This window comes from Barbus barbus, assembly GCF_936440315.1.
Source record: "Barbus barbus genome assembly, chromosome: 28".
NCBI classification, from domain to species: Eukaryota; Metazoa; Chordata; class Actinopteri; order Cypriniformes; family Cyprinidae; genus Barbus; species Barbus barbus.
In genome coordinates, this window is record NC_136756.1 from 5,606,462 (window position 1) to 5,633,072 (window position 26,611).

At 37.4% G+C, this 26,611-nt stretch overlaps 1 protein-coding gene across 1 annotated transcript; it reads left to right on the forward strand.

Annotated features, from left to right (window-relative positions):
- The first annotated feature begins 1,790 nt into the window (after positions 1–1,790).
- Positions 1,791–25,822, forward strand: LOC306848119 (H(+)/Cl(-) exchange transporter 6-like). Its single transcript, XM_079382481.1, has 23 exons — positions 1,791–1,875; positions 2,453–2,512; positions 2,613–2,678; positions 2,764–2,829; positions 3,337–3,403; positions 3,489–3,595; positions 4,126–4,252; positions 4,490–4,557; positions 4,771–4,829; positions 7,599–7,731; positions 7,834–7,947; positions 8,613–8,779; positions 9,465–9,579; positions 13,070–13,199; positions 13,391–13,544; positions 13,685–13,841; positions 14,089–14,195; positions 14,418–14,604; positions 15,484–15,641; positions 17,375–17,531; positions 22,631–22,738; positions 22,965–23,090; positions 23,766–25,822. The coding sequence occupies exons 1-23, from the start codon at positions 1,801–1,803 to the stop codon at positions 23,844–23,846; spliced, it is 2,589 nt and encodes an 862-aa protein (XP_079238607.1). The 5' UTR covers positions 1,791–1,800; the 3' UTR covers positions 23,847–25,822.
- The last annotated feature ends 789 nt before the right edge of the window (positions 25,823–26,611 follow it).

Consider the following 26,611-nt stretch of genomic DNA (forward strand, 5'->3'; position numbering starts at 1 on the left):
GTTTAATCTCACATGATACACACATATCTGGAGACTCTTAGCACCCCCCCCCCCCCTCATTGTAAATACATAATTATAAAATAGTCGAAATTATTACATAAAACGTCGAAATGAGATGTCAACTCATAATTATGAAATAAAAGTCACAGTTATGGCGTAAAAAATTGAAATTATGACAAAATGTAGAAACAATTAGATAAAGTCATAATTATAAAATATTATAATATAGATCAAATAAAATATTAGGCATATAGATAAAAAATTAAATATTAGATAAGTTGGCATACCAACTAATTATGATTAGTCTCATATTGTGTACTTTTCTGTCATATTATGTCATAATTAATAGTTTTGTCTTATACAGTACCTCTGAGTTAAATTTCATCGTACTTTTTAATCTCAGAAGTGTTTACTTAACTGCGGTGGGCCTCTGTACGTCACTGAACGATAAGCCGCCCCGCCCCCTGATCAACATATAATTTGCATACAAGTTGACTGAAAATGAAAATGAAAACTGAAATAAGAGACAATAAAACGAAAACAAACTTTACATTTTAATTTGAATTGTGTCACTATTATTGCGTGAGCAAGATTTGCATTTTCTTTTTCACGTTTGCCTTTTCATTATAAGATTGGCAGCTTTGCCTCGAGATTGCAGTGTAAATGAAATCAAATCACCAACTGCATTTTATTTTTCAATTTGTCATGGAACATGCCTTGTCACAGTGAAAATGAAAATGAAATAATTTCATTTAATTAGCTTTATCACTAATATGCATATCATAGATTAGTGATTAGTCATAGCATACAGGTATGGTACTACATACACAATCTGCGTTAAAGCTGCGCAGCTGGTGCGCGCTTGAATACCTCAGCTGGTCTGTGTGATGTGCTGCGTGCCAATTCGCATACTATCCGTCCTAAATAGTATTCGAAAATAGAAATAGTATGTGCCAAATCATAGTATCCCTGCGTCCCAATGTGCATACTATCCACCCTGTTTTTATGTATTATGTATAAAATATTTTCGTCAGTGAAAGAAATATGATTTAAGACTTTATTGTTAGCAAGTTTAGTTCGAAAAAGTTTAATAGCAAATAAGACACAATTAGACAGTATTTGAATAACATAATAACAGTAAGAAGAAATATTTATTTGCAACAACTTTTGGAGCGCTGTAATTTTGCCCGTTCCAAACGCGTATACGAGACATGCCCTACATCCTACAAAGAACTCACTTCACGGGCTCTGCCCTTCACACATTGCGCTGTGGACGAGGATTCGATTAGAACTACAAACATGCATAAAAATGTTACAAAACTACAAACATGGCGGATAAGCGCGACCGACGGACAAGTAGAGAAAGGGAGTGATAAATAATCAATGTCTAACCTGATTAAAAATATTAATTTAATGTTATCCACATTATATTTCATCTGCAGCAACACTGCGAACCTTTATACTGATACGTTTGGTCATTAACTTTTAAATGTATCATGATGCAAACACACGAGCAGAGTTCTCACCCGCGATGTGCTTCTTTATTTCTCTCCAATACGGTAGGAAATCAAATTAGAGAAATGTGGATGATGTTAACTGTGATAAGATGATAGTACGTAACTAAGCAACAGAGCGTCCGTTAAAGACGCAGCTATGACCAAATAAGCGTGCCTACGATTCTGCTACATACTCATTAGTATGTACTTATTCTTCACAAAAAGAGTACATACTTTTAGGGCATAGTGTGAGTAGGCGAATTGGGACGCAGCAATGGTCACGTGATCAGGCGTGCTGCTGAAGATGGCGTGCTGTGGAGGGTGTTTGTGTTGTCAGTGCTGCTGCAATGAAGGCGAAACAAGAACACCAGAGGAGCTGGTATACAATATTTTATTTGTCTTATCTGTTGAATGAAACGTGAGTTCATTCTGATGCTGTAAACTATGCTTCATCTGTTGGTCTCCACCCAAACTGACTGTAAACAGCCTGATGTGAATCAAGTGTACATTAACAGTGAGTTTAGCTATCAAACCAAGTCTATACTTTTTAATTGAACATGAAAGTGTAACTGTTTCTGAATCTAGTGTGCTCCCTATCTAGACGGCATTGTTGGTCAGCTCTGGACAATATATCATTAGGTTTAGCTGACCAGGTTATGAGAGACACAACCTGTATTTCTCGATATGATGATCAACCTGATGTAATGCTGTCAATGTGTTGTAAAGTAATGCTAATATTGTAGACCAATCTTTTGCATCAGTCATTATTCTTGGTATAATAAAGAGAAATGTGCTCAGAAATAGTCAATCCATTGTTTAGAGTCAATACAGGCCATCTGTTCATTTTAAGGACTGGGGTCCCAGCCTGGGAAAACACCAATAATAAACCATTAGATAAGGGTTTTACTTTTTCTGAACATCTTAACCTGATTTTATTGCTGCCTTTTGCTTGTTAGACAATACTGGGTGAAACCAGAGAAGATGAGGATGAAATACTGCCCAGAAAAGACTATGAGGTTCGTGAATAATGGACAGATTAGACTTCCAATAACAATTATTATAATGGATATGTTTAAAAAGCATGCATGCTGCATGTCTTTATGTCTGGCGTTTTAGAGTTTGGATTATGACCGGTGCATTAATGAGCCATTCCTGGAGGTTTTGGAGGGGTTGGATAATAAGGTAAAATGTGTAATGTCTTCATTTATTATATTCATATGATGCCAAGTCCCTGTTTACCAAGTGTCTTATCTCATTTCTCGTACAGAAAGCCAGAAAGTATGAAGCGATAAAGTGGATTTTGGTTTTTGCAATTGGAGTATCAACAGGACTGGTAAGTTTTGGGGTGGTTTATAGAAAATTATAGATTTCATTACTTGATTTGGCTAAAATCAAATGTCACTGGGATATAATAAAGAATAATATGAGTATGTCTGTGTTTTCAGATCTTAAAGGTAACAATAAATTGATCAGTTTGAAGTCACTTCTATCGATTCTCGATGTCTGATGGAAACATTTTGTGTCCGCAGTATTAACATTAGTATTCTTTGATATTATTTAGTGTTTACATTTAGTACATACAAATGCCTACAGATATATTTAAACTTTATTTTTAAAATGTTTACAATTTAAACACATCTCATCCTCCCCAAAATAATTAATTAAATTATTATTTTTTTTTTATTAAATAAATATTTATATTATATTAAATATTTTTATTTATTTAATTGTTGTGTGTGTGTGGGGGGGGGGGGGGGTAGTTTCACCTCCCTAAAAATTTCTGTGGTCTGATAAAATGGTGATTTTTGAATTTTATTTTACTTCATTTTTTTTATTTCAGACTGGTCTGTTTGTTGATTTCTTCGTGCGGCTCTTCACTCAGCTCAAGTTCAGCTTGGTTGGACAATGTATCCTTTCTTCTCAGTTCCTCTTTGTTGTGGTTTGTGTAATTTTGCACTATTTGCTGAGTGGCGTCCTTGACGTGTGCGTCAGCCGTGGAGGAATGCAGTGCAAATGGCTGTCTAGCTCTCTCATTACTGGAGCTGCTGGCTCTCAATATGATGTTCATATTCATCTCCAGCGTTCTGGTGCTCATTGAGGTAAGAACATCTCAGGCTCATGTTCAAGAATAAAGTCATTACACACAACACCAGAGGGAAGAACCTCTTATACATTACAAATCTTATGCTCACCAATGCAGCATATATTTAATATAAATACAGTAAAATAATATTAAAATGTTTCTTGAGCAGCAAATCAGTATATTAGAATGATTTCTGAAGGATCATGTGACACTGAAGACTGGAGTAATGATGCTGAAAATACAGCTTTGATCACAGGAAGAAATTACATTTTAATATATATATTCAAATAAAAAGCAGTTCATTTTAAATTGTAAATAATGTTTTACAATATTACAGTTTTAATCAAATAGGAAAAGAACATCAATAAATCTTAATTATGCCACACTTTTAACTGCCAGTATATGTAAAATAATATATGTGTATGTATGTCTGAGATAATTTTAACATAAAATCAAAAATGCGGGTTAAACAAAGCCAAATTAATAATTGTACAGTGGTTTGTGGTGTGTGTGTGTAGTATACAATCATTTTTTTCTGTGTTATAGCCTGTTGCAGCTGGGTCTGGTATCCCAGAAATTAAAAGTTACCTGAACGGAGTAAAGATTCCCGGCATTGTGCGACTGCGAACCTTCATATGTAAGGTCACAGGAGTCCTGTTCGCTGTTGCTGGAGGTAACGATGAGGAGAATGGTCTATATCAGCACAGACAAAGATTAGAATACAATCTGTCTCTTTGCTGTATTAGACTAATGGTGGTGATTGCCGCTTTTTGATTCAGATTTTTAAGAATAATCTGTGTAAACTGGCCTTATTCTGGTAATGTCAAGAAACTGCATGGTGTTGATCAGAGCTATGAAGCCAAATGACAGTGGTATGTTCCATGCTGATTCAGTATTGTTTTTGTTTCAGGGTTGTTTGTGGGTAAAGAGGGACCAATGATTCACAGCGGAGCGATAGTAGGAGCAGGTCTTCCTCAGGTACTCCTCCACATGCTCATGTATCCAAATAATAAACTAAGCACTGATTTGACTAATCTTTAACCATTCTCCTATTCAAGATTGTTGAGGTTGAGAATACTTTACTTTAGATGGTTAATGATTATGTGTTCTGATGTAACCGGGTGATTCATTTATGCATTATATTTCTTGTCAGTCATACACTAATGAAAGCATGCTTGTCTCTATGGTTAGTTTCAGAGCATCACCTTCAAGAATATCCACTTTCACTTTCCCTATTTCCGCAGTGACAGGTGAGCACTACAACGCAACAATCACTAAATCATTCATTACTTTGCACAAAATAAATGTAAATCATTAAGTGGCATTCAAACCTATTATAACAGCTCATTTTTATCAGTTCTTTGGGTCGTTATATTTCTCACAGATTACTCATTCTAAATCAGATACAGATGCGTTAGTGTGAGAGCGATTGCGTTTTACAACTAATAGTGAAACTGTGGGATTTAGTTAAGAAATAGATGCTAGAACGTTTCCTATTCTAAGCTATATTATTGAGAAATCATGGAACTGTGTTGACGATACATTTCTGCGAGTCGCTATGTGTGTGCGTTATAATGCATCAGCGCATTAGATTAGAACGGCGATTAACTTACCTGCACAATAAGCTGTTTTAAACATGCATCCTCCCGTTCAGTTTCGAGCGTCCAGATGTTATAATCACACATGTCTTGTGGAGCGCTTTTTGAGTATGCATTTATTTGTCTGGAAATGGAACGCAAATGTTGACCACAAGCTTAAAGCGTCATGGCAGAGCATTAAAGTCGACTAGTCGACACAACCCCTAATATGTGCACACTGTCTGAGAGAAGGTTTGAGCGCATGCACATGAAACACGCGAGTATCCTTGTAAAATCAACCATTTATGTCTTAAGTGAACAGTTGAGAAAGAAAATGCATGTGTATCAGTATTTCATTTGCATGCATGTGTATCCGTTCTTTCAGTCTTAAAGTGACAGCAGCCTAATAAACCTGGTGCTATCTGTGTCATTAAAGGGGTGGTTGACTTTTTTTTTTTTTTTTTTCCTACGCTTGATTGTGTTTATGGGGTGCAGTCAAACATGTTCAAGCATCGTTTTATAAAAAACACATTTTTCACACATTCATCAAACACATTGGGCCTCATTCGTGAAACATTCATAAATATAGGAGTAAATTCGGAGTAATTTGCGCGTAAAACGGACCTTCCCAAAAACTCTCCTCCGGATTGACAAACGCTTCGTAAACGTCCGATTTGATAGTTAAACATGCGGATGTTAATGAATTCCAATCATTCGTAAATAGGGTGCTCGTGCACGCTCATTCATAATTAGCATAACGAATTACAGCTATGCAAATTGCGTGTCCAGGAACGCAGTGGAATATTCTGGTCTACTTTCTCAGGTTTGGCTCCAGTATATTGCATATATGCAACAAAGATTAAGTGAAGTGACATTCAGCCAAGTATGGTGACCCATACTCGGAATTCGTGCTCTGCATTTAACCCATCCAACGTGCACACACACACACACAGCAGTGAACACACACACACCGTGAACACACACCCGGAGCAGTGGGCAGCCATTATGCAACAAAGATTAATAGTCCATATCAATAAATATTCAATAACATGTGTCCACCAAAGCGTTTATGGCCAGCTGAAAAATGCCAGGTGCTCTTCTGAAAACGGCCGGCTGGCGGCGCTTGAACACTTTGGTTTTTTCCAGATGAGATGCATTGGTTGCTGTGATAAGGAATATCCACGGCAGTAACGTATTACTAGTATCTCATTTGGAAGAATAATACTGAATATAAAAATGCAGTAACCAGTAATATTAACTTCTGTTGTTCAGTTGTTGTACAAGTAGGATGATTGGTTGGTGTAGTATTTGTCCCGCCCCTCCTCCCTTGATTGGACAGCTGGGTAAAAATTGACAGTGACGAGCGCTGCGTTCTACCCAAAGCAAAACAGTTTATCAACTCTCAGCTACAAAAAAATAAAGAGCAAACGAACTTGTAAAATATTATAATGGCAGTGCATCAAAATTCAGTGCCATCAGTTTGCCAAAAAGAACACAGAACGTTTTACGCACATTTACACCTGGTAGGGAGCAAGTGTACATTTGTGTTGTGATTGGCTAAACCGCCTCTAGTGTGCGTCTAAACATCGCCCCTCAGCTCAGCATCATGTGCTCCGGGAAGTAGGCATGTGATGTCACAAACCCAGGAAGTAACTCGTTGTAGTCCCTAGAGCCGTTTATGTAGGCATTAAACTGCCAGAATTTTAAAAGACATCTGCGTTTGCATTGAACTTTCAGTGCCGCAACTTTGCAGATATTGTTTATGCTCAAACAGCAACATTACATACTAACTAACGTTAAAAAAGTGAAATTGCAATCAACCACCCCTTTAATGTTTATCAAACAACAAACGAGAGAAAATCTCTTGCTGAATCACTTGTGTTAATAGGAATAAATCTGTAGTTATTTTACGCAGTGAAGACTATGCGGGGTTTCTTTTGTGCATAACATACAATTCCAGAAGCATTTTGAATTTCTAGTTCTTGAAGTTTTTCACGTAGGTCTGATTCATTTGTGTCCGTAGATTTTTGTAGATTTTTGTCCCGTTGCTTGTAATTGTTTTCTTAGTTCTTTTACTTGTCTTCAGTAAGCTTGGGTGTTTTTTTAACACTTGTGTGTGATATTGAAATTGATGAGAATTGTGAAATTTTTGGTATCAAATTGATATCATAAAAACCTTATGCAAAAATAAATATTTTGATTATATATAATTATCGGGAAAAAACAAACAAAAAACCCTCATACTGTGTTAAGATTGTGCTCATATTGCCCATCCCTATTGTATCCTACACTATTTATTGTAAATATTAAATAATTATTTCATAAATAATATTAAAAATATTATTGAAACATGCACAATATGACCAGGAAGTGGTATAAATAAACTAAACGAGGTCAGTTGGGATTTTATCAATTATGTTTTTGTTTACTTTATGTGTTCAGGGACAAGAGGGATTTCGTGTCGGCGGGTGCAGCGGCTGGAGTTGCGGCTGCCTTCGGGGCACCCATAGGGGGCACACTCTTCAGTCTGGAGGAGGGGTCGTCCTTCTGGAACCAGGCCCTCACATGGAAAGTGGTATGTGGATATATTATGTAGGGTTTTGGTCATGTATTTTTGGTATGTGCTGAGAAAGTTCAGTTTATAATTCTCTCTCTCTGTCTCTCTTCTATATTAAAGTTGTTCTGCTCCATGTCTGCCACTTTTACACTCAACTTCTTTCGTTCTGGGATCAACTTCAATAAATGGGGATCATTCCAGCTGCCTGGCCTGCTCAACTTTGGAGAGTTTAAGGTAAAAAAAGCTACAGAAATACATCAAAGCCCTTTATTATATGCATTCACATTGTGCTGATATGTCAATTAGATGATAATATGGAAATAATCCTGTCATGTCCTCTTACATCATTTCATGACCTCTTCATTTTTCATTTAATCATTTACATTTTAGCAGATGCTTTTATTTATTTTTTAAATAGAAAAATAATAGAATAAAGTTAGAACAGAAAGTCCTAGCACTAGTTATTTTCTACACTTAAATATTTAAATGCCATATTTTGTACTCTTATTGTAAATGACTCATTATCAATGTATGCTATTCTAAAAAAAAAAAAAAAAAAAAAAAACTTAATCGTTCATCAAATTGTATGAAATTCTAATTGAAGGATTTTTTTCTTTTATATTATTTAAATATACTTGGGCAGGAAAAAAAAAGTTTACCGATGCCAAAATGCAGTTTATTCATCATTATTTTAGCCTTCTATTATAGGTACATTACAGTGATAATAAAAATTAATGAAAACTATTGGGGTAAATGAACATGATCTTGTTGGTGAACTTCACATTCGGTCACTTGTGAATGGATTTTGTGTGGACTTCTAAGTAATCCAGGAATTATTGGAAAAACAAATCAATCAGATGTGTGGTGTTAACTTATCTATTTTTCTTTGCTTTCTGCAGTGTGTAGACGGAGATAAGACGTGTCATTTGTGGACGGCAGTAGATTTGGCGTTTTTTGTGTTGATGGGGGTGGCAGGAGGTTTGCTCGGCGCTCTCTTCAACTGCTTCAACAAACGTCTTGCAAAATACCGCATGAGAAACGTTCACCCCAAAGCAAGATTCATCAGGTACCCGAGAGAGATCCAGGGGTGCAAACTTGTCACCTTTCGGCGAAATTCACCGTTTTCACCTTGAAATAGGTCATTCACGTGAATCGTGTAGATGTGTAAAAAAAAGAGGGAGGGGATCGGGGTCATAGTTGTCGTCGTCGTATCTGCGAGTCATCTGTGTCACGTCACCTGTAGCGTTTTTTCCCCCTGTTGGCAAAGGAATGGACCCGCCCTACTCTGCCTCTGATTGGCTTATCTTAATGTTGTTTCCCTCATCCAACCAATCTCACTCCTGAAGCCTAACTTTTAGACGCTGCAGGCAACTGTCCATATTTCGGACGGAATGCTTTTGTATCTGCTGCAAATTATGGTGTTCCAGTTTAAATGGTGATTGCCGTGTGAGGCTGCTGCTTTCTTTTGTTTGTTAAAAAATTCGACTTAAGAGTTATTAGATATTTGGACTGGAAACAAGACAGAAAATGTAAGTGAAGCATTTTTTGCAGTGTGTAACATTTTCTCCCTATACGGCAGTTTGACTTGCCATTGAGTGAAATGTGAATTAACTTGACTCCTGATGAGTTTGCACCCCTGGAGATCTCAGTTATGAATTTGTATTGAACAAAACTACTCAAACCAACTGGAGAATTGACTGCTCAGATAACATGAGAGTAGTTGTCTGACGCTGTATTGGTTTGATTGGCAGGGTGCTGGAGAGTCTGCTGGTGTGTATGGTGACCACACTAGTGATCTTCGGGGCATCAGTGACTCTGGGGGAGTGTCGAGATTTAGTTTCCACCAATAACAATATATCAACACAGGTCAGTCTCAAACCAGCTTCCTTTCTCTCTTTTAATTTCAGTCTTTCATTCCTTCTTTTACCGCTATTTTTCTGTGTCTCTCTCTTTTGCTGGGTTTTTCTTATATATGATTTGATGTGATGATAGTCAGGAGTTTGACTGTGAGGCTACAGCAGTACAGTCTGGTCCTCTTCGTAGCTCAATATGGCCTTACCATATTGTGATGCCGTGTCCTGGTGCGACGAGACAAAAACAATAAAACCCATTATAATTTTGTATATTAATTTGTTGCATCCAGTGGGGACATAATTACTGATTATAATGACTTATTTTTATGCGTCACGTTACGTAAACGTTACCATGTCTGCATTTGTGATCGGAGAAACGAGAAACATCAAGCACTACTCTACACTGCTCAAAACTCGCATTTGAATAGTCAGTGGCAAATTCTTTAAATATGAAAACATACTTACAGGCTGAGAGTCAGAAGCGCCAGACTGTCCTTGCAAAGTTTGAATTGCCCCACTTTATAGTGTGCACAGCTACTCTTCCAGGTTCAGGAAACAGTCCTCCGTAAAATGTGCTGCACACACTCTAATATTTGGGTTGAACTGTTCTGGAACAGTGTTGTAAATACAAATTAACCACTGATTTATAGTTGTGCTCTCTTTTGGAAGCCCAAACAAAGTACTTTCACAACGAAACACACAGCGTCTACAGGACATGGTGCCGGCGGCAGCAACAATACTACAGCGAGAATAATAGTTCTGCCGCCTTTCATTGCGTATAAGTTTGCGCGGTGTTTTGCAAATCTTCCCACACCGTGACGTTGACGTGGGGGCGTGTTTGAATGAGCCGTTTTAGGAGGGTGTGGTAGAGTCTTATCTTTTATAAAGAACATCTGTTTGGGTTTGAGACTTTAATCTTTGCAACTTTACAGATGTTATATATGCACACAGCTTGTAACACTCCAAAGACAAAGGAAAACATGAAATTGCATCATATGACCCCTTTAAGGTGGGTAAAACAAATATAAACAATCAGTCAGCTATGATACTGATTTAAGTTTCGCAAACATTTAGTGCTTTAAGTACAGATGAAGGCATTGTAAGTGAGCAGCCATATCACCCTGCAGCCCAAGACTGGTTGCCCACTGAAGCTAAGCAGGGTTGAGCCTGGTCAGTACCTGGATGGGAGACCTCCATGGAAAACCAGGTGCTGCTGGAAGAGGTGTTAGTGAGGCCAGCAGGGGGTGCTCACCCTGTGGTTTGTGTGGGTCCCAGCACCCCAGTATAGTGATGGGGACACTATTCTGTAAAAAAGCACCGTCTTTCAGATGAGACGTTAAACCGAGGTCCTGAGTCTCTGCGGTCATAAAAAAAATACCCGGATGTCCTTCGAAAAAGAGTCTGGGTGTAACCCTGGCATCCTGGCCAAATTTGCCCATTGGCCTCTGAACATCATGGACTCCATACACTGATTGGGTTCATCACTCGGTCTCCTCTCCACCAATAAGCTGATGTGTGTGGTGGGCGTTCTGACACACTATGACTGCCGTCGCATCATCCAGATGGATGCTGCACACTAGTGGTGGATGAGGAGAACCCCCCCCCCCCCTCCTTCTATGTAAAACGCTTTGAGTGCCCAGAAAAGCACAATATAAATGTAAGGAATTATTATTAAGTAAATATAACTTGCTGAGATGAAATAACAGGATCAAGCATTTCAACTGCTGATATATAGGATATACACATGTAAATCATGTCTGATTCTGATTCTGAAATAGGTTGCTATATAGATACATCCTGGTCCACATACATCCTGGTCCACACTGCAGCTTGTTCTTACACTGAACAAAATTATAAACGCAACATTTTTGTTTTTGCCCCCATTTTTCATGAGCTGAACTCAAAGATCTCAGTCTTTGTCTATGTTTAAAAAAGGCCTATTTCTCTCGAATATTGTTCACAAGTCTAAATCTGTGTTAGTGAGCACTTCTCCTTTGCCGAGATAATCCATCCACCTCACAGGTGTGGCATATCAAGATGCTGACTAGACAGCATGATTATTGCACAGGTGTGCCTTAGGCTGGCCACAATAAAAGGCCACTCTAAAATGTGACGTTTTATCACACAGCACAATGCCACAGATGTCGCAAGTTTTGAGGGAGCGTGCAACTGGCATGCTGACTGCAGGAATGTCCACCAGAGCTGTTGCCCGTGAATTGCATGTTCATTTCTCTATCATAAGCCATCTCCAAAGGAGTTTCAGAGAATTTGGCAGTACAAATCCAACCGGCCTCACAACCGCAGACCATGTGTAACCACACCAACCCAGGACCTCCACATCCAGCATCTTCACCTCCAAGATCGTCTGAGACCAGCCACCCGGACAGCTGCTGCAACAATCGGTTTGCATAACCAAAGAATTTCTGCATAAACTGTCAGAAACCGTCTCAAGGAAGCTCATCTGCATGATCGTCGTCCTCTACGGGTCTCGACCTGACTGCAGTTTGTCGTCATCACCGACTTGAGTGGACAAATGCTCACATTGGAGAGGTGTTCTCTTCACGGATGAATCCCGGTTTTCACTGTACAGGGCAGATGGCAGACAGGGTGTATGGCGTTGTGTGGGTGAGCAGTTTGCTGATGTCAACGTTGTGGATCGAGTGGCCCATGGTTGCGGTGGGGATATGGTATGGGCAGGCGTATGTTATGGACAACGAACACAGGTGCATTTTATTCATGGCATTTTGAATGCACAGAGATACCGTGACTAGATCCCGAGGCCCATTGTTGTGCCATTCATCCACGACCATCACCTCATGTTACAGCATGATAATGCTCAGCCCCATGTTGCAAGGATCTGTACACAATTCCTGGAAGCTGAAAACATCCCAGTTCCTTCATGGCCAGCATACTCACCGGACATGTCACCCATTGAGCATGTTTGTGATGCTCTGGATCAGCCTATACGACAGCGTGTTCCAGTTCCTGCCAATATCCAGCAACTTCGCACTGCCATTGAAGAGGAGTGGACAACCTGATCAACTCAATGCGAAGGAGATGTGTTGCACTGCGTGAGGAAAATGATGGTCACACCAGATACTGACTGGTTTTCGGACCCCCCTGGACCCCCCCCAATACAGTAAAACTGCACATTTTAGAGTGGCCTTTTATTGTGGCCAGCCTAAGGCACACCTGTGCAATAATCATGCTGTCCAATCAGCATTTTTATATGCCACACCTGTGAGGTGGATGGATTATCTCGGCAAAGAAGCGCTCACTAACACAGATTTAGACAGATTTGTGAACCATATTTGAGCAAAATAGGCCTTTTGTTTACATAGAAAAAGTTTTAGATCTTTGAGTTCAGCTCATGAAAAATGGGGGCAAAAACAAAAGTGTTGCGTTTATAATTTTGTTCAGTGTATAAAATTAGAACTTGCCATCCCTGAGAAAGTTGTAGTTTTTTGTGCAGTCCGTAAGTGCAGTAATGGTTTGTTGTGTAGGGGTCTGTAAATGAGGAGGTGAACTCAACCATACGACGCTTCTTCTGCTACAACAACACATACAATGACATGGCAACCCTGTTCTTCAACCCTCAAGAGGTGGCAATCCACCAGCTCTTCCACCAGAATGGTAATAAAATGACATGCAGTCATATACTGTTTATGATTAATTCACACATCACAGCATATTTTGCTTTTGTTGATTGTACTGCCCCCTTTTCTCCTGCAACTTAGGTTCTTCAAGTGCATATCACTTGTACCTCTTTATTTTCTAATCTTTTTCTGTCTCTTTCTCCCTACTTTGTCTGGTTGTGTTGACAGCTACTTTCAGTCCCGTCACCCTCTCGCTGTTCTTTGTGCTGTATTTTTTTCTGAGCTGTTGGACATACGGTGTGTCCGTCCCCAGTGGTCTATTTGTCCCATCTCTTCTCTGTGGAGCTTCACTTGGACGCTTAGTGGCCAACGTCCTCAAGATGTAAGATTTATTCCTGTTTACAGTCTCTTAAGAACTACCTTTGGGCATCCGTTGGAACAGGACACACATTTATTGTGTCTTGTGCATCATAATTTCTTAGCCTACACTTATAATATTGTTTTCAATGTGTGTAATTGCAGTAATTTCCACATGCAAATATATTCGGGGACCTTTGCCTTGATTGGAGCAGCTGCCTTTCTAGGAGGTGTGGTCAGAATGACCATCAGCCTGACAGTCATCTTAATTGAATCCACCAATGAGATCACATACGGACTTCCCATTATGATAACACTGATGGTAGGAATACAAAAAATGTTATGACTTGATATCTAAAATCTGCTTTTGTTGTTGTATGGGAAATCATAATCTGGGTTGTTTGCGTGACTAATAAATAAAACTATATAAATTATATCAGATCACACCCTTTATGAATTTCTTCCTAAAGGCTTTTAAACACTGAGCGTGAAAAAGCAAAACGAATTTCGCACGTGATAACGCGCTGGAATAAAACAACACTACTAACTGGCATTGTGTGTTTTGTCAGGTGGCCAAGTGGACAGGAGATTTCTTTAATAAGGGAATATATGATATTCATATTCACCTAAAGGGAGTCCCGCTGCTGGAGTGGGAAACAGAGGTCGAGATGGACAAGTGAGGACACATTATTTCACGTGCCACAGTTTGTGGCTCAGAAGTGTTTAAATATTAAGCTACACTTAAAAATGTCTCTGTTTCATAGCATTATTTGTCATCTAATGCATGTTCTTTGAAAAGAAATTGATATCTAATGCAATGATATCCATACATTAAATGTCCAAATACTGTAGTTCTTTATTTTTTTCTACCTCTAATTTCTCTTAATCTGTCTTTCAGATTAACGGCCAGTGACATCATGGAGCCCAACCTGACATACGTGTATCCTCACACCCGTATCCAGTCTCTGGTCAGCATCCTGAGGACCACAGTCTATCACGCTTTCCCCGTGGTCACCGAGAACAGAGATAACGAGAAGGAGTTTATGAAGGGCAATATCCTCATAAGCAACAATATCAAATTTAAGGTACAACATGACGTCACCAATTGGGGCAGTATTGAACTACAGCATTTTGACCACAAGATGGTGCAAATGGTCTTCTGTTTTTAAATGTTTCACTCAATAGCACAGAATTGATTTCATTAGCTTTATTTGAAACTCGGATCATATACTTTAAGGAGGGGTGTAATATCACTTCTGAGTGATCAAACGTTTTTTTGTATGGTTGATGGATGATAAAAAGGACTACGCTAAAGTAAGGAACTGAGCCATAATTAGAGATCAGATTATCATAGAAAATTGGAGGGTGCATGTTTTTACTTCAACTAGTGCGGTTTTTCACATTCGCTATAAGTTTGTTCTCAAAACAGATTCTTTAAAAAGGTTTTTCATAAATTCATCATTAATACGTAATAACTTTCGCTACCTCTAAAATAATGTTTTCAAAATCCAACCTAATCCAAATGGGTTGATCGAGTCCTACATTATTTTAGTAGGAATCTTCAGTTTGACTTTGGAAATTTTCACATTATACGAAAGGTTCACATTATTGAGGAGAAATACTGTTTCATGTTGTCTTTAAAATGACTAGGAACTCACAGATTAAGTGACAAATAGACTTAGTAAACCCTCCATGTATTAATTGATATTTGTTTGTAATACATGAACTGTTCATTTAACTTTAAAATGTAAAGTTTAATGTACTGTAAAAATAAACTAATGTTAACCTATTGGTATTCAAATTCAGCAATTAACATCAACCGGGATTCATATTTCTGCAAAATGATTGTGCATTGTTAGTTCATGGTACTTGCAATAATGTTAAAAAATTTAACTTCATTGTATGGCTTTTGTTTCCATGTCTAAAAACCCCAGTTCTTCTCTCTGACGTTTCTTCTTCTTCAGAAAAGCAGCGTGTTGACGCGTGCGGGGGAGCAGAGGCGGAGGTGTCAGTCCATGAAATCATACCCGTCAAGTGAGCTGCGCAACGTGTGTGACGAGCAGACTGCTGTGGAGCCGGCGGAGGAAGGGCAGGACATCCTTCAGCAGATGCTGGAGAGGAGGTCAGTCGGCCAACTTTGACCTCCAGAACTATTAGCACCCTGTTCCTGCTGAAAAGCATTGATCGTCTGATATAACACAAGATGGATTTGTATGTAGTGTATATTATCACTCAAATATTTACTCCACATTCTGTACTTTTGAAGCATTTGTAGCTCCTGGAAGTCCACTTATAATTTTATTCAAGGTTTCTTACAACAAAAACAGTGTTTAGTGGCACACTTTGAATTTAACAGGCTTTTTACTCCTTTCCCTTTAAGATTTCCATATGTGACCCAGGACCACAGTCATAAGGGGAAATTTTTTGAAATTGAGATTTTTACATTATCTGAAAGCTGAATAAATAAGCTGTTAGGGTAGGACAATATTTTGGCCGAGATGCAACTGTTTGAAAATCTGGAATTTGAGGGTGCAAAAAAATCAAAATATTGAGAAAATCACCTTTAAAGTTGTCCAAATCAAGTCCTTAGCAATACATATTACTAATCATAAATTAAGTTTTGGGATATTAATGGTAGGAAATTTACAAAATATCTTCATTGAACATGATCTTTACTTAACATCCTAATGATTTTTTGGCATAAAAGAAAAATCGATCATTTTGACCCATACAATGTATTGTTGGCTATTGCTACAAGTGTACCTGTGCTACTTGTGACTGGTTTTGTGGTCCAGGTTCATATATATTAGTGCTGTCAATCGATTTAAAAAATTAATAGCGTTAATAAATCGCAAATTGAAAATACTAGGATTGACCTGTAAATGTGTTGAAATAAAGGAATGCATGAAAACAGAACCTTTCACACCTCCGCCAGGTATGAGACATAATCCTTATTATTCTTTTGTTTTTATTCAGCCGTTATCAGCCTTTATTCAAGCCACATCGCTTCAATCCCAGTACACATTTACCCAACTATTATCAAAAGTATTTCTAAATAAACGCAACAAAACATTTTCTTGCGACCTTACATGAAGTATTATGATAAAATGCACTATGAAGAAGAATTGGACCTGTTCTGCAGGTGCATTAGTGCTAACATTAGCATCATGCTACATAAGACACTTTTACTCAGAACTCACTTTAAACCACCGAGTGCTTGTAATAACTTCCTTTTGAGATCACATGTGTATACTTTGGGCGGCCGCGGTACATTATAAAAGTAGCCCAAAAAAACGCAACCCACGGCTCTGTCATTTTTCCCGCGACTGTATTTTTAAAATAACCCAATTGGGCGGTAAAACCGCAACCCTGGCAACACTGGTTCACTGTACCCTTATCACGGATCTGTGTCTCACTGTTCTCAAGAAGTTGGGTCAAACCTTATCGAACGATTAATTTGTGTTAAAATATTAAAGCGTTAATTTTTAGAGTAATCACATGCGTTAATGCGTTAACGTTGACAAAGACTTTTGAAGATTTATTTTCTTGCAAGAAAAGGTTAGTAGTCTGGCTGCAGAGTGTGACATTGAGAGATACATTGCCTCAGCATTTATAGCCTAATCAAATCCTGTTGCTTCTCTCATCCGATCATACTGTATATTCAACAAATGTGTCCATTTAAGGTATCTAACTATGCAAATTTTGATTTAATTTGTAATGCAAATTATTCTTTAAGAAGCTAGGTCCAGTTAGCCGAATATTAAATATTGTAAATCTAGATCATATGTCATATGTTAACGCGCTGACATTTTTTGCTTTTTTAAATGAGTGTCTGCTATCTGTTGTTGTTGGTAGACACGTGCCGTACCCAAACCTGTACCCGGACCAGTCTCCCAGTGAGGAGTGGACCATGGAGGAGAGGTTCCGGTCGCTCACCTTTCACGGGCTCATCCTGCGCTCACAGCTCGTCAACTTGCTGATCCGCGGTGTCTGCTACGCTGAAAACCAGTCGGTCAGACCCCTCCTCTTTGATTCTTCTCTCTTCCTTTTGTTTGTTCTCTTCCTGTCTCATCACCTTTTCTCTTGCCTTTATTTCCCATCTCGATTTTCCTAATCTTACTCTATTAGTCTTTTCAAAGGCGGTCAGTTCATCCCTGTAATCATCCCTTATGGTTATGCCCTATACTTTCTCACTATTACTTGAAAGTGAATGACATACTGAATCAATTTACTTTATTAAGAACTGTTTCTGGTTTTATGTGTTTCATAGTATTTTATTAAAATGTAATCTCCACCATGTTGCAAATTTAATCAAGAGAGTGTGGGCATGGATTAAGAATATTATTAATGTTCTAACACATTTCGACCAATCAAATCCCATCAAGTAAAATCAAGTCCTGTACACTACATTATTTCTTGCTTGATATTCTGCTTCACTCAGAAATATGTTACATTGCAATATGAACTTAATACAAGAAATGTATTTGATTCCAGAGAGAGTCTTCATAATCGTTCATAAAAAAAATGGAATGGGTTTTTTTTTTTTTTCTATTGAATGTGCATATATAGTGTGCTTTAAATCTTAAAAGTATATGTTCAAAAACTGTACTTGCAGGTAATATAATATTACTAAAATATAAGACAACTTATTAAGTGTACTTAGGGTGTACATTCATGGCTGTTTGTTAACACACTTAAGTACACTGTTATAAATTTGAATTTGACATTACACATTACAACAAAGTGCATTTGTTAAATAAAAAAGTATTTAAATTGTTTTACATTTTTGTCATGCTTTAAAGAACCCTTGATGTGCTGACTGAATACTAAAGCACATGTTAAGTACTTGATTATAATTTTAAATATTTTGCTATTCGGTATTACATTCAGTATATTTTAATTTTGTAATAAATTACAACTTAATCATATTTAAAAATGACATGACATAAGTTTCATTAGAACTTTTATTTATCATAAATGCTTGTCAGTATATTCTGCTGTCAGCTTATTTTAAGACCTACTTAAAATTGGGTCAAAAAAGCAATCAAAAGTTCATCTAATTGCATGTAATATAAATTTAAACTATATTATTTGTTAATTTATACAACAGTTCTTTCTGCTCCTCGAATCTGATTGGCTGAGAGCCTTTTCCAGCAGTGCAATGTTTTAGTGATAACAGAAAACTGTATCACCCCGCTTGCAGTATTTCTCACAGAGAGTGTCATGGTGGATGCCCAAATCTACTACGGTTTTACTGTTTTTGTGTCACGGAATGTGGTTTAAAAGTTTTTTTTTTAGGTGCTCAGTCCATCTCTCTCATAATAATTTACAGCAGGGGTGCCCAATAGGTCGATTGCGAAGGCAAATCTGGTAGATTGCACATTTAAATATGCTTTAGGTCAGTGGTTCTCAACCGGGGGAGCGCAAGATAACTTTCTCTAGCCACACCCAGGCCTGATTACTGCCACACCTGTTCACAATCAAGAAATCACTTAAATAGGACTCGCCTGACAAAGTGAAGTAGACCAAAAGATCCTCAAAAGCTACACATCATGTTGAGATCCAAAGAAATTCAGGAACAAATGAGAAAGAACGTAATTGAGATCTATCAGTCTGGAAAAGGTTATATAGCCATTTCTAAAGCTTTGGGACTCCAGCGAACCACAGTGAGAGCCATTATCCACAAATGGAGAAAACATGGAACAGTGGTGAACCTTTCCAGGAGTGGCCGACCGACCAAAATTACCCCAAGAGCACAGCGACGACTCATCCAAGAGGTCACAAAAGACCCCACAACAACATCTAAAGAACTGCAGGCCTCACTTGCCTCAGTTAAGGTCAGTGTTCATGACTCCACCATAAGAAAGAGACTGGGCAAAAATGGCCTGCATGGCAGAGTTCTAAGACGAAAACCGCTGCAGAGCAAAAAGAACATAAAGGCTTGTCTCAGTTTTGCCAGAAAACATCTTGATGATCCCCAAGACTTTTGGGAAAATACTCTGTGGACTGACGAGACAAAAGTTGAACTTTTTGGAAGGTGTGTGTCCCATTACATCTGGCGTAAAAGTAACACAGCATTTCAGAAAAAGAGCATCATACCAACAGTAAAATATGGTGGTGGTAGTGTGATGGTCTGGGGCTGTTTTGCTGCTTCAGGACCTGGAAGACTTGCTGTGATAAATGAACCATGAATTCAGCTGTCTACCAAAAAATCCTGAAGGACAATGTCCGGCCATCTGTTCGTGACCTCAAGCTGAAGCGAACTTGGGTTCTGCAGCAGGACAATGATCCAAAACACACCAGCAAATCCACCTCTGAATGGCTGAAGAAAAACAAAATGAAGACTTTGGAGTGGCCTAGTCAAAGTCCTGACCTGAATCTGTGGCATGACCTTAAAAAGGCGGTTCATGTTCGAAAACCCTCCAAAGTGGCTGAATTACAACAATTCTGCCAAGATGAGTGGGCCATTCCTCCACAGCGCTGTAACAGACTCGTTGCAAGTTATCACAAACGCTTGATTGCAGTTGTTGCTGCTAAGGGTGGCCCAACCAGTTATTAGGTTTAGGGGGCAAGCACTTTTTCACTCAGGGCCATGTGGGTTTGGATTTTGTTTTCCCTTCATAATAAAAAACTTCAATAAAAACTGCATGTTGTGTTTACTTGTGTTATCTTTGATTAATATTTAAATTAGTTTGATCTGAAACATTAAAGTGTGACAAACAGGCAAAAAAAATTAAAATCAGGAAGGGGGCCAACACTTTTTCACACCACTGTATTCTGTGATATTCTGTTTCGGAGCAGCTCAAGCAGTTTCTCATCGCGCAGTGTGAAAAACAGACTGAATGGTGGCTCAAAACCGCTGCATGAGCATATGATACGCAAACTACAGCTCTCGGTTAGATAAAAGAAGCCATTGTCACACTAGTAGCTTAAAGTTTTAATGGATGACGATTGTAATCAAGGTAAAGATGATTGCAGTGACATACAGGGGTCATGCATTAGGTGTGCATGTGTCCGTTATTATTAGGGATGCACAATATTGGATTTTGCCGATATGCCAATATTTTTCAAATAATTTTGCCCAATACCGATATATTTCCTTTTTGTTTGGAGACAAAACCAAGTATCTCCTGTGCAGAAACAATGAGCAAAATATTTTTAATTTTGGTTAGTTTTTAACAAGAATATTGTTAAAATATTGTTTATTTGTTAGAATTAAATAAGCCATAATGAAGTTTTTTTTGACAGCACATTGAAGCTTTGAAAATAACTATAAATAAACAATATATCTATCGCTACATTTTTTTCCCCCCAGAAAGATGCAGTGTTAATCCTAACATTTTATTTTATTTATAAGATTTAACATTTGTAGATGGTCTAAAGCAAAAGAATTTTAGAGCTTAAGATTTGTTTAAAAAATAAAACATTATACATGAATTAATAAATCAGTATATATAAAATAATTTTATTTACAAGGGTCATGTTTGTTTGTTTGTTTTTTTTCCCATGCAAACTATAGCTTCTGACCTTTTAAATCAAAACATACTCATTATTTTATGACATCGATTACTGCTTTATTTAATCAGAAACAGTCTAAATGTTATTTGTGTAGGCTATTTTACTTTTAATTTAATTAGAAGTAGGCCAACAGCGCCCCCCCACAGATCAAAACTCCTTACCGTACGGGCATTAGGACCTGGGGGAGGCTGCCGCTGCAAGTGCTATTACTGTTTACTCTATCACACACTGAACGGTCATTCTGTACGTGCTTTCACAGATTAAATGCAGAGATCCAAAACATTCAATCTAATCATCATTTAGGCAAAACTTTGCTTCAAGAATGAGCCATACTGCTGTTGTGATCTAATTGCTAGCACACCCTTAGCATATGTGAGTTAACATTCCTCTTATCGGCAAGACATAACTGCTTAATTGTTCATATCGGGCCGATGACGATATTTACATTTTAAAGCCATTATCGGCCAATTTTGATATCAGTCCGATAATACCGTGCATCCCTAATTATTATTGATGCGCAAACAAACTGGGTACACTCTCAGCGCACTGATCACATATTTCAGCTTGAACACAGTTCAGTATATTCACGTAGCTGTATACAACGACCTTCAGATCGCTGAGTTTCTACACATTCAGAATGGTTTAATTTTTGTGTTTAGTGATTATGCATGGATCCATAGCATTATATGCAGTCCTTTGGCATCTCCCTGTGGTCTTGTTTGGTATTGCATTTGGTATTGACTTGGTGCTTATTTGTTAAAATTACTGTATTGAGCTTTAATATGTTTGCAAAAAAGAACACGGAATGTTTGAATTTCTCTTTATATTTGTTTTGTTTAAAAATAATTACATGTAATTGAAACGTAATAACACTAGAGGTTTTTTAGTGAATAGAAAAGGCTGGGCTTGCTGATTTGGAGAGGAGGGGGTCTTGGAGTAAAGAGAGAACCACTGCTTTATGTAAATACAGGCACAGTTCTTGTACAGAAAATTAAACATTATCTTTTAAATTATTATTTAAAATAATAATAATAATTAAATTAAAGCAATATAAAGATGCATCGTTTTTTGTTTGTTTTTTATGTATTTATTTTTCACTTGGTAGATCTCTGAGAGTTTCTCATCTGAAAAGTAGATCCCCAGACAAAAAAGTGTGGACCCCCCTGCTCTACAGTAAGCTTTTAATACAGGAAGCTTTCAATGAAGCAACTCAAAAAAAAAGACATACTTGTGCCGTCGAACTGTTGTATAAATGCAATATCACACAAGTAGCCGTAAGATGATATGGTTGTATATCAGCACGCTGTGATTACCTACTGCTGAATCACAGCCGTGCCGATATACAGCCATAGCTACTCGTGATATTTCTCTTTTAATTCCAAATAAAATGCAATTAAGACTCTGCTTGTTTGCATGCAAGAATATTCTTTTATTATTTCTATAAGTACTTTTTAAAGAATGTTAAAGTGTAGTATTTTTTCACAAGGGTCTGTTTAGTGGTTATCGGAGTAAGACACATTGATCTGTTTGAACTGTAGATGCAACCAAATACATTTGAGAGCAGCCTCTCTCTCTTTCCTCTGCCCTTTGTAGAGCGCCTCACAGCCACGGCTCTCTCATTCAGAGATGACTGAGGATTACCCACGATTCCCTGACATCCACGATCTCGACCTGGCCCTTCTCAATCCACGCATGATTGTGGTAAAGTCTCTTCAGGGGAATGTCGTGACGCTCACAGCAGCTCATAAACTAGTGCTCTATATCCAGTTATCTAGGATGTGTGTGTAATGGCTGTTAATTGGTGTTAATTGAAAGTGTGTAAGTGCTCTTGTTGTAAAGTGAGCCTTGCAGTGATGACAGTTTGTTCAGCGGTCTCTCTCAGACATAATTATACTCATTTGTCTTTGTGTTTTTTTTTCTTAAACAGGATGTGACTCCTTACATGAACCCCTGTCCATATACAGTCTCTCCAAATACACGCATCTCCCAAGTATTCAATCTGTTCAGGACCATGGGACTTCGACACTTACCTGTAGTCAATGCGGTGGGAGAGGTACGTCTGAGACACAAACATCTAAACACGTTGTTAGAAACACAGTGACAAAGAAATATAGAAGCAACTTTCTCTCTTCAATTTTTTTGTCTTCATTTATAAATTCATTAAACAAAATTACTAAAACTTGAAATAAAATTAAAAAATAATAAAGATAAAATCATTCAACATTTTTATAAAAACTTGAATTGTATCTAAGTGATGCTAAAGTAGCCCTGCTTTGTGTGTGCAAGCAATTTAATGTTAAAATATTCAATTAGATTTGACACGATTGCAAATAATTTTTTTAGCATTGTACATTCTTAACTGAAACAAACAATTCACGATTCAATATTGAGGCATATGCATTGGCAGAATTTGTAATTGACGCATCTAAGTTTATTTGTATAGCGTTTTCATGATGCAAATCGTTGCAAAGCAGCTTTACAGAAAAGTTTCTACATTATATTTAGTAATAGCTTATCAGTGGTGATCTCAAGTTGATGTCCATATGGCAGAAATGTACAGTAAAAATCAAGCAGTTAATGGCATGTAATCAAACAGAAGGTGAGCATTATTAACAGCAATGATTATATGTTGCGGTCAAACTTATAGCAAAATCTGTCTGTCGCAGCTTCGCACGTTGTGCAAGAATTTTCATAAAGTGGTGTTTTGTCATCTGTGTGTCTCTTTCAGATCGTGGGAATAATCACCAGACATAATCTTACCCATGAGTTTTTAGTTGCTAAACTCCGACAGCATTACATCACAATCTAAGACTCCGTCTGCGATCAAGCAGCCAAGCTTGAGTGATGGCGTCCTCGAGGGGAGAAGAGCCTGAACCCCGCTTCAGGTCGCACCCTAAAGCCATTCCTAATATCTGCGTGGACCGCTAGAGTTTGGTACCTGACCCGTCCTGACACACACACACACACACACACACACACACACACACACACACACGCGCCTTATGCTAGCACTGATGCAGGCGAGATCCCATTTATCAGCGCCGCCTGTGCTTTACCAATCTCACTCTAGCACTTTTCATTTTGTCTCCGAGTTCTGAATGTTTTAATAGTGCTCACCATTTCTGTGTAATTCTGAACGTTTGCTTTTGCACAAAGGCTGATATAAACCTCAGTCCCTGGTTGAAAGGGTAAATGTCATGAAAACTGTCAAGAACTGTCCATCACCCTAAAATCAAAAGGAAGAAATATTTTTGCTTAGTTTTAGGACCTTTAAGATTTTATGCATGTCATTTTTTTTCATTGCAGTTAAACATTTTCTCCAAATTACTGTACTGCCAAAATAAATTAAAATTGTATTGCCATAATTAATGCTGATTTAAATCAAATCGGCGCATTATTGTAATTCAAATATTTTATTTTAAAAAATGACCATTTATAGAGTAATCAATGAAAAGAAAGTCACCAATATATATATCATTTAAATTATGGGGCATAACTGTAAAAGGCAATAAAATGTTTTGTTAAATTAGGCTTCATTTACTAAACACAAATAAACAGAATAGTTTTCTTTTCTTTGATTTTGGGTGAAATATATGGAATTTCGACTATTTATCTGACAATTGTTTTTTTTTTTTCTCGCAATTCTGCCTTTTTTCTCAGATTACAAGTTTATATCTTGCGATTCTGATTTTATAACATGCAATTGTGAGTTTATATCACACGATTCTGAGAAAAGAAGGCAGAAATTAGATGTTAACTCTCAATTGCAAGAGAAAAAAAGTCTGAATTGCGAGATAAAGTCATAATTATCTTTATTTTTTATTCCGTGGTGGAAATGGGCTTCCATAGAAGTGACCTATTTTCATAAGATCTTCAATGCAAAGAAAAACCATTGAGCATGTGGCATTAAAGAAATATTGGTAGACCCTTTCTAAGACTCAAAAATCAGATGTATATCTCATATAGTCGTGCCATTATTTCAATAATGCCTTTTTCTAGTGACACATTTACTCTGTTTCTGTAAAGTTATTCAGTTCCAGTGTTTTGGCATTTATTCCAAGTGAACAATGTTTTAGTTGTAATCGTGGCATTAATATTTTAATATTAATTATTTTTCCCATTCCATCATGATGTTGTTTTGTCAGGGAAGAAAGATCTCAGGGTGTGTTTGTAATAATGAACTAATCAAACCACCATAAAATCACTGAATTACAGGGATTTTTGTAATGCATATGCTTGTTTTCATAACATACAGTCATGATATTAGTATATCGTAATTTGACTGTGGTTTGATTTCAAGGGACTTACAAGAACAGACTAAATAGTATTAGAAGAAATGATGGCATATTTGTATACTACACATTCCTGACATTTTTGTTTACTGTAATTTTCTTTTTTGATTTAAGATGAAAGACATTTTGTCTCATATGCTGCAAAAAGTTTTAATTTATGCTTTAAAATGTTGTTTATCTATTGCAGTTTTTTTTATTGTGATGTTGAGCTATCAGAGTTTTATTTGATGTGTCTTTTTAATGTATGTATTATAACATACCGTTTAATTTCTTTGACTAAAAATGTGCTGCAGGTTTGGAGAGCCGACTAAACACCATATAAATCTAAACACTATAAATCTGTTATAAAAGCTTCATAAACGATATGCAAATGTTGCGTGGAAATCATTTGTGATCTCAATATTTCATTGTGATATCGTACACTATCATTATGTTTTTTTCAGGTGATTAATTTAATGCAGTAGTCAAAATAAAATGTACACCCTTGCCTTGTAAGACTTGTGTTCAGTGGTTTTGGTCAGAATTCATACAGCAGGCCTTACAGCATTTATAAAACTGCTTTTTGGAAATTAATTTTAATAGTACTTTGTTGAACTGCATTCTTCCACTAGCAGATATATTTTCATTCATGCTCAGATGCTGCTTATGATCATAAAATAAACTCTTGTATCACGCTGAAAGGTGGACCTTACATAAAGTCACTGTAGAAAACGTATTATTCACGCAAAATATAGAGCTTTCAAAAATATGCTCTGGTCAAACTCAAGTATTTCAGCTTTATTATCTGTAACTGATTGGCAGTCAGTTTAGTGTTCACACTGACAATTCATTTTCAATGGAAGTTGGCAATTTCCAGAGACGGGGCCATTTGTGATGCAACAATTTGAGCAGAGTACAGCTTAGTTTTATGCAAATGAGCATCAACACAATGTGACAACAACCAATGTGAGCGCAGACCAATAACAGGCTGCTCTCTTCCACGCAATAGACTGAAGTTGTAACTCTTAAAGGAGCGAAGATATTTTACTCTGTCACACATGACAATGCAATGGTCATGTAGAATTTGTGCTAATAAACAGCCAGTATGCTAATAATATGCATTGTAGTTAAGAGTGAGAAGTGCCCCCTTAAATAAAGTGTTATGGATTGACATGTATATGCACTGTTTTATATTGTTTTCCCCAGCGTTAAGAGATATCAGTAGGAACGAGTCGTGTGTGATGAATAAAGAGCGTGTGCACCTGCTGCTCAGTCAGTCATATTCACAGCAGAGCTCTGAGTC